We start from the raw sequence: 9,433 nt of genomic DNA on the forward strand, positions 1-9,433 counted from the left end.
TAACGGGTGATTTTTTTGAGGTTAGGATTTTCATGCATTAGTATTTGACAGATCACGTGGGATTTCAGACATGGTGTCAAAGAGAAAGATGCTCAGTATGCTTTGACATTTCATCATGAATAGACTTACTAACGAGCAACGCTTGCAAATCATTGAATTTTATTACCTAGAAAAGTTGGCAGAAAATCCGCTTTTTTATCGACAAATTTTGTTCAGCGATGAGGCTCATTTCTGGTTGAATGGCTTCGTAAATAAGCAAAATTGCCGCATTTGGAGTGAAGAGCAACCAGAAGCCGTTCAAGAACTGCCCATGCATCCCGAAAAATGCACTGTTTGGTGTGGTTTGTACGCTGGTGGAATCATTGGACCGTATTTTTTCAAAGATGCTGTTGGACGCAACGTTACGGTGAATGGCGATCGCTATCGTTCGATGCTAACAAACTTTTTGTTGCCAAAAATGGAAGAACTGAACTTGGTTGACATGTGGTTTCAACAAGATGGCGCTACATGCCACACAGCTCGCGATTCTATGGCCATTTTGAGGGAAAACTTCGGAGAACAATTCATCTCAAGAAATGGACCGGTAAGTTGGCCACCAAGATCATGCGATTTGACGCCTTTAGACTATTTTTTGTGGGGCTACGTCAAGTCTAAAGTCCACAGAAATAAGCCAGCAACTATTCCAGCTTTGGAAGACAACATTTCCGAAGAAATTCGGGCTATTCCGGCCGAAATGCTCGAAAAAGTTGCCCAAAATTGGACTTTCCGAATGGACCACCTAAGACGCAGCCGCGGTCAACATTTAAATGAAATTATCTTCAAAAAGTAAATGTCATGGACCAATCTAACGTTTCAAATAAAGAACCGATGAGATTTTGCAAATTTTATGCGTTTTTTTTAAAAAAAAAGGTATCAAGCTCTTAAAAAATCACCCGTTATGACAGAAAACATATTAAAAAATTATTTTAAGATTTGAGATAGAAATCGAAGTGTATAAGTTTCTCTACGCAAAGCACACACATGTGCGTGTGCTTTATATTAATAAAAATAAAGTACACACATGTGCCCGTGCTTTTTACCAAACAGCACACACATGTGATGTGAGCAAGTTTTTAATTTTTTATATGCACAGCACACGTGTGTGAGCGTAAAATGTTAGGATGTGCTGCGCATGTGTGTGCAAATACGAACCCTGCTCGGAAGTGAATTTCAGAACCTGCCTATGTATTATATTGACTTAAAATTATCCTAAACAAACGAGACCCCGCCGCCGTAGTACTCTAGCCGCGTTTGTGGTTCTACGAATGCCAACCAATCGGATGCGTGTGTCGGTAAAAGACCCATGCTGTGACACTTGTACAACGCCACCGCTACGTTTGCCAAATTACCCAAAAAATATACAAGCTTCTGACCGCTGCCTTGAGCTCCATCAGCCATCTTCGATGTTACTGCCGTGGAAAACATCGCTTTTAGTGGTCTAATCAACATCATGCCGACCATCATTATGGGGAATATCGAAATGGAACTACCGGACATGTACATAATAAATAAATTCATCGGAATCTACAGTCAATAAATAAAATATAAGACATATGCATATAATGACCTAGGTTTGAGAAATTTGGTGGACGTATATACCTGTTTCAATGGACCAAGCGCCAAGTCCCAAGATTTTTTTATGACAAGCCGCTGATCCCGCACTACTTCAGTGTGATTAACTAGTACCGAGGGGTTATATCCCGGAGGAGAAGGCAAGTCAGAATTTTTGCTAAAAAAATCGAAGATTAAATGCCATTTTCAGTCGACATCGCGTACACACACAAACAAACCTATTACTGAAATCTAATGCCCATTTTAATTTTTTCGCGGATTGCTTCGTTGACATGTTTCTTTTTTACTTTTATTAAACAATTTGAAAGAATAACTCAGATCAGACGAAGTAAAAATTTTAATGTTAATTAAAAATAAGAGTAAACGTCAAAAAAGTTTGTTTGACAGCTGTCAACCAGTCCTATTGTGAATGAGGTGTGGTGAGTACGACTACCTGTGAACGGTTATTAAAAGTGACAGCGTCACCGCCAACGTCAACATCCCCGTCAACAATGCTTATGCGTCAAGTTACACACAATTAGGAATGTTCGATATCGTATCGATTATTCTGAATATTGATATTTCATAGCACGATAATCGATTTTTTTTTAATCGGCTTCTCGTTCTGGGAGTCAAACAAAAACTGAGTGGTTTTGCTGTATAGAGCACTTGAAAAGAGGCAGCTACTGAGCTCAGCAAAGTTAAAGGTATAAAAGGGCACGGCGAAATAAAAAAAAATGCGCTGGCTGTGCCTCATAGATCAGTTGCGCCCAACGAAGGGTTGAAACGCATGAAAAAATGTATTCTCCATTCAGATATTCAGTACCGGCGCCAAATTAAGTTTTTAGCGGGGAATCCCTTTACTACGGTGAGGAAGCTCTCCTGTTATGCACTAAATTTCTTTCAACCCTCTGAATCGCCAAATTTTTTTCACCTCACTAATCTGAATCTTTCAAAAATTTCCCTTCTAAGCAACTCTACTTCTAGAGGTGTAAAACTATCGATAATCAGACCATCGATAGTATTCGATATTATTTTCAAAACTATCGATATATTGTCGATAGTTTCGTTAATGGGTTTCGCTCAATTTTCGGTGTGAAGATTTCCTTAAAAATATATTCGGCAATGACGTTTGGATACCCTTGTAAACTACTGGACACGTTTTTTTTTTTAATTGTTTTATTTTATTTAAAACAGATAGCTAGATGAAGGAACGAAACATGCAACTCCTTTATATTCTATGTATGTATGTACTTTAGCTGTTAATGCGTGCTTTCCAAACGGAAACGAATAAGGAAGAAAATGTGGCCCTTATACACTTCCGGTTTCGACATCCTTGCGTAAATTTCATATGTGCATGGGTATACATACATACATATGTAAGGATATGCCGCAATATTGACACACATATGTAAATGTACATGCCCATGGCTGTGACTTAAGGCTCTGTTATGCATACTTGGCATTGCATGCACTGCTATACCATTTTTACATAGAAATCAAAAACCAACAGACTTTTACGTATGTAATGCTGTGCGTTGGGTAACCGCTTACACGCGAAGCTCATTTAACAGATTCCTTATGTGACAACTCTCAAGCAATGCCAAGTATGCATAACAGAGCCTTTACTCTCAAATACACTTGCACTTTAAGTTGGCTCTCTTCGCGGTTTGATCTTTAGTAAGCATGCGAATTACAAATTATTCACACGTACATTTGTACGTATGGATGTACGTATGTATGTATGCTCTAATATGTATGAACGGAAGTGAATTGTACGCAAATGCTATGGATCGTTGATCTCAAATGAGAGTCATGTCATACCGACTCCCTCATTATTGGTTTCATATTTATTTAGACCTGTAAGAGTGAACCAGCCATCGAAATGCCTCCCATCGCACTGGCGCGCGATCGCGTTTAGTATTCAATTGTAATTTCAATAGTAAAGAGTTGTGTCAACGCTGGCGCTCCAACCGATAACAGTGCAACCAACGAATGTCGAATCACCGGCTACTTCAAAAGCGCCCAATACTTTCTATTAAAAAATACATGTGCATACGAGTAATATTGTACACATTTTTTTTACTCGAATGAATAATAAAGATTACGTGTTGTGTTTTAATATTTTTAATCACTAGTATCTGTTGACAATTATGCATGAAGCATGAAGTGAGTTTGGGATGCAAAACAATCACAGCCGCTAAGTCGCCAGTCAAGCTCTTGTTACTGTCGATGCTCAGCACAAGTTTATATTTGTAAATACATATGTACAAATGCGCATGAAATCAATTAAATCCGGGAGCTCTGATTAAATAAATTGTAATACTGCTCCAGAAAATATATATGGGATGTTTCTATAATTTGAGCGAATAAATGGTATACATATATAGAAGAAGAAAACATGTTTGCGTTAACTTTGTTATGAACTAAATATACATATGTATAATAAAATAATTAGATATACTAAGTTAAAGATGATGACCGTTACAAATTATTGTGCATGCGCTGATGATAACTTTACCAGCAGAAAAAGATGGACCAGGGCCAACCGAGCTGTCATTCTCAGCACAGCATTTTAAGAAAAATGGTAATATTTATTCCAATATGCACATATGTATGTATGTAAGTCATCTCATACAATAGGCATCATTAGCACATCCAATAAAAACTTATTTACGTAGTAAAAAATGAATAGTGGAAGTTAATCAACAATCTCTATTTAAGTAGGCCATCTGAAATTGGGCCTTAAGAGTTCAGTTATGCATAGATATACTTAGCATTGCATGAGAGTTGTCACATAAGGAATCGGTTAAATGAGCTTTCCGTGTAGCGGCTACCCAACGCATAGCACTTCACATGTCGAAGTCTGTTGGGTTTTGATTTTTACATAAAAATGGTATAGCAGTGCAAAGTATGCATAACTGGACTATGAGGGCCTTTGTGACGTTAAGGTGACGATTTGTCTTTTTGAAAAATTCACTTTTTCAAAGTGCATGTTATGATTATACAAATTTAAACATATTGTGCTTGTTTCGGGGAGCTGGCTCCTTTTACTATTTTCATTTATGTATATGTATGTAGAACGTTCAGAAACCATCCAATGATCTCACGATAACTTTGTTGATCGTACAGTGGAAATTCGTACAAGGACCTTCACCTCAGCACACCCCTAGAACAACATTTTAACTAAGTTTTTTTTTTTAGTGGGCGAAATGATTAGAACTGTCATACAAAAATAAAATTACATACGTACATACATATATTGTCCATAGTTTTGTATCTATAAGAGTAGATTGATAGCGTCGTCATGCAAAATGGGCAAAGCAAGTGTGTTTTTACAAGCATATGCATACTCATACACATTAGTGTATTTAAATTGAATTTTAAATGAATGCACAGTAATGAAAATTAATCGACTTTTCGTAATACGTAGCGCTTGATGAGGGTGGACAGGTATATTAATTTTTGCAATTATTTTTAACAAAAATGGATATAGTAAGTTCTAGTAAACATGTGTATGTCTGTACACCCTGCGACAAACGATAGCACATCAACATTTTTACCAGTTTTGACTACTTTTCTTTTGATTTTTTAAGGTTCATTATTTTTATATAAAAGTATAGCTCTCTATCTAACAAATAAATCTAAATTTCAGAGTTTGTACAAATATTATAAAAATTTCACACACTTTTCATCCCAATTCCATGCATTTTAATTTTAATCTCTAGAATAATTTTTGGTATGCAGTTTCATGGCTTATTAAATTCTAGTGTTATAAAGTGCAAATTTAAGTTGCTGGAAAATCGCGTTGATTTTTGATAATTTTTTTTTTTGCTGGCGGTATCACGCATTTTCCTCCATACAAAGTAACTTTTTATATGGAAAAGAGTACATAACTCCGACAGCAAAAAATTATCAAAAATCAACGCGAGTTTTTAGAAACTTAAAACTTGAACTTGTTATACTAGAATTTAATTAGCTATAAAACAGCGTACCAAAAATTATTCTAGCTATTAAAAGTAAAATGCTTGGAATTGGGATGAAAAGTTTGTGGAATTTTTATAATTTTAGCACAAAGTCTGAAATTGAGATTTATATGGAATTTGTTAGATTAAGGACTATATTTTTTTATATAAAAATAACTTTAGAAAAAGCAAAACAAAAGTAGTCAAAACTGGTAAAAATGTTGATGTGCTATCTTTTGTCGCTGATAACAAAATTTTTCGTCTTCCCGTCATTTTGGCGATTTTTATTTCTTTAAAAATTAATTTTGTGTTGCGATTAAAAATATCTTAATAGTACATACACTAGTATTTCACATGTCATAATAAATTCATTTTGAATACTCTATGTTTCATATAGACGTGTTCGTATGTACATATGTACATATGTATGTACATGTGCATAGATGTCTACATCTTGAGGTGGAAGCTGTGGGATGGTGTTGCAGCTTTATGATTCTCGCAGCGACGCCCACGAGCCCTCGTTCAAATGCACATTGCAACGCGATTTGCAAAACAACAGTCAAATTACCGTCCATGCAATCTGCTATTGGCCAAACAAACATGTTTCGTTGCTGAACTTCATTTCAGTCGTATGCAAAAATATGTTAATAACAAATAATGTGCATACAGATGTACCTACATACATCCCAGTGGGAATTAGGAGCACGTAATAATACCTTATTAGCAACTTACTCTTCACCTGGCAGTCATTACCATTTCCCTGCCGAACGTCCCTTACTTTTACAAAGGCATGGCCGCCTTATGTAAGTATGAATTTAGAATGTACATTTGGTATCAGACATACTTCTGAGCCGCTTTACAAAGTAAGTTACGTGTAATGCACAGAAGTCGCTCGGAGTAGTTCGGCGCTTGGAGATCACTTCGGCTGCACGTTACTTTGCAACTGACAACGTAATGTGTCGTTGGAGGTGTTCATTTTGTGCTTTACTAGTAGATGACATTGGCCATGATGACAATTTTGGTACTAAAAACTGAAAGAAAACATGGCTTACCTCGTAAGGTGCTTACCTATTTTCCCAGTGGGATATGTATGTATGCACACATGAATAAATGCACATTGCTGGGTAACTATGTACAAATATGATTGAATAAACGATAAGTATGTGGAGGCGCTAAAAGTAATTTGGTCCATATACAGACAATTCTTTAAAATGCCCGCTTGCAATGAAAACATTATTTGTTGTTATAGAATTGCATTACATCATCTGAACTTAAGAAGCTATTAATAATACTGAAAGTCTCTTATGAAATTTTATGAAGTTAGGATATTCTTTCAAACATTGAATGCATAAACTAAATACTTGTATTCTACTAGTGCTGCACTTCAAAAATTGTATAATAATTGCTATTTTTTTATGAAAACAAAAAAATAAAAAATAAATACATATGTAGTTACATACATACTCGTACAAACATACATACAAAACAAAAACATGAAATGGTCGATCAGTATCTCTAAAATTCCATACTACGTATGTATATACATATGTACATATGTATGTATGACTCACCTGAATAGATTTCTGGATTTCTTGTTGTTGTTACAGATTTTAAAGCCGTTTTTTACCATTGCTGTTTCCTTACTCATCTGTGTTTTTTGATACATCTGTGACGCGAATTGCTCCAAATTAGACTTTTAAGTACATTATGATAAATTATAGTTTTGAAATACATATGTAATTCAAGCGATTGCCTTAATCTGGAGAAACTAAAAAACTCGAAAACATAACTATAATATTGGGAACAAATTTTGTCAATTCATTTAAATATCCAAAACTTTTGAGTTTTTCGACAGTCTTGGCAGTTTAATGGGCCCCTTCCACATATGAATGACATATGTATTTACGTATTTATGTCTATGTACATACATATGTATGTATGAGGAACCACAGAAATTCCAAACCCAGCTAAAAATCCAAACATAGTTAGTACTTTTAGTATGCCATTTTTGTCATAGCAGATATAAATTTGTTCTGTTTTCTGTTCATTCAATTTACCGGAGACTAAATAGCCGGTCTTTAGTTGGATATTAACGTTTAACGCACATATCCATACATAACGTATTTAAATAAGTTTTAAGTTAGCACCACAAATACATTTACACTCCTACACGTAACTAACTCTAGCACTATTTTTTTATTTAAGTATTTATTTAAATACAGATACAGTGATGGCCACATAATTGGGGTTCTTTGCAAGTTTTGACCATTTTTTCTTTATTTTGTGTTTTTTTTGTAATATTTATACCACAACGAAACCCATGTAACTCAAAGTTTCAGGCCTTGTAGAAGATTTATAAAAATACGATCATTTCAAAAAATGGTCATCAAAATTTTAAATTTTTAATCAGAATTGCAGTTTTGTAGCTCATTCAATTTTAGTATGATATTGTGCAGGTGCAAACGGTTAAGAACTCACATTGATTTTTGAGACTTGTTTTGCTGACCGTGTTACGCATTTTCTTCCATACAAAGTATGCACATATCGTCGGTGATACTGCAAAATAGTCTATATCTAGTATTACTCTTGACACTTAGATGGTCTCTTACTTGCACCGGAATGCATCTGCTAATCGTTACACCCTAATAAACGAACTGTCTAACTTTGGCTGATGCAGATGAACGATGGCCATAATCGATCAGATACAGACAACAGATCAATTAAGCACTTGAGGTAATAAGTGACATAGAACGGTTTGCAGTATCACCGACGATATACAGTTCAACTAATAGGCACCGAAGTTCAAAATGATTTTGTTTGCAACTTATGTTTATTTATTTATTTTTAATAATTTTCATTTAAAATACTAATCTCTGCATATAAAATGTATTTCTATATGAAAAAAGTCCGCAAGACCTCCCACACAAAAAATCAAAAAAATCAACGGTACATTTTAGCGACTTGAAACTTGTACTTTATGTGACTCAAATTTAATGGGCTACAAAACTGCATACCCGAAAATTTCCCAAATATTCCGATAAAAAAATTGGAAATTTTGATGACACTTTTTTGATGTTCGATTAATTGTTTCTAAATTTGTATAAGCTTCGAAACTTTTAGTTATGTGGGTTCTGTTATAGATTAAATTATATTTTAAATGAAAATGATTAAAAATAAATAAATAACACTGGTCTACAAATTTCAACTTTTTTTCTGCGAATAAGACGGGACCTGGTGTTTCTGAACGGATTTTTCGTGCTGAACATGAATCCGGGGTCAAAAATGTCCCATCACGTCACGTTTTCGAGAAAAAAGGGGTTGAAACCCCTAAAAACAGCGTTTTTGGCCATTTTCGAAAAATTATAGAGCTGAACCCTGACGTGGTACAAATTTTGCATATATCACAAATTAAAGGCTAAACCGTGCCCTTTCGAATGAGCCCTATGCCGAATTGATCGCGTGCACCCTTAAAGCAGGGGGTGTATTTGTGTTTAGGGGTGCAGGAAAAATTGATCACAGAAAGAATTTAATCTTAAACGATCATAGAAAATTAATAATGCCAAGGTTTTAACTATATTAAAAGTCGCTGATTACGAATCTGCAGTTAGATTTCAAGATTTTTAGAAATTCAACAAATAAAAAATTTTTAAGTTCGCCATATTGGATCCGCCATTTTGGACTCCTAGACACAAATACACCCCCTGATCTAAGGGTGCATGCGATTAATTCGGCATAGGGCTCATTCGAAAGGGCACGATTTAGCCTTTAATTTCTGACATATACAAAGTTTGTAGCACGTCAGGGTTCAGCTCTACAATTTTTCAAAAATGGCCAAAAACGCTGTTTTTTCCTGCACCCCTAGACACAAATACACCCCC

General features: G+C 35.1%; 3 protein-coding genes across 4 annotated transcripts in view; 2 read left to right on the forward strand and 1 right to left on the reverse strand.

The window, feature by feature from the left end:
* The window catches only part of LOC118739680 (short transmembrane mitochondrial protein 1-like), a 397,003-nt gene extending 395,493 nt beyond the window's left edge, over positions 1–1,510 (forward strand). For both annotated transcript variants that reach the window (XM_036471155.1, XM_036471153.1), the window contains exon 5: positions 1,196–1,510. The gene's annotated coding sequence lies outside the window, so the exon portion shown is untranslated. The remainder of the gene's footprint in view (positions 1–1,195) is intronic.
* Positions 1–2,007, reverse strand: part of LOC118739672 (ER membrane protein complex subunit 4-like) — a 394,927-nt gene extending 392,920 nt beyond the window's left edge. Inside the window, exons 1-3 of the mRNA XM_036471146.1 lie at positions 1,830–2,007; positions 1,639–1,768; positions 1,204–1,563 (exon numbers count right to left, since the gene is read on the reverse strand). Coding sequence (XP_036327039.1) covers positions 1,249–1,563; positions 1,639–1,768; positions 1,830–1,885 — 501 coding nt within the window. The 5' untranslated portion in view covers positions 1,886–2,007 and the 3' untranslated portion in view covers positions 1,204–1,248. The remainder of the gene's footprint in view (positions 1–1,203; positions 1,564–1,638; positions 1,769–1,829) is intronic.
* A 1,330-nt stretch (positions 2,008–3,337) lies between these two features.
* LOC118740246 overlaps positions 3,338–9,433 on the forward strand; it is an 18,431-nt gene continuing 12,335 nt past the window's right edge. The window contains exons 1-2 of the mRNA XM_036471743.1: positions 3,338–3,651; positions 3,729–4,177. Of these exons, the coding sequence (XP_036327636.1) occupies positions 4,099–4,177 (79 nt within the window). The 5' untranslated portion in view covers positions 3,338–3,651; positions 3,729–4,098. The remainder of the gene's footprint in view (positions 3,652–3,728; positions 4,178–9,433) is intronic.

Source organism: Rhagoletis pomonella, unplaced genomic scaffold, assembly GCF_013731165.1.
Source record: "Rhagoletis pomonella isolate Grant_MI unplaced genomic scaffold, Rhpom_1.0 Rhpom_scaffold_00005, whole genome shotgun sequence".
Classification (NCBI taxonomy): Eukaryota; Metazoa; Arthropoda; class Insecta; order Diptera; family Tephritidae; genus Rhagoletis; species Rhagoletis pomonella.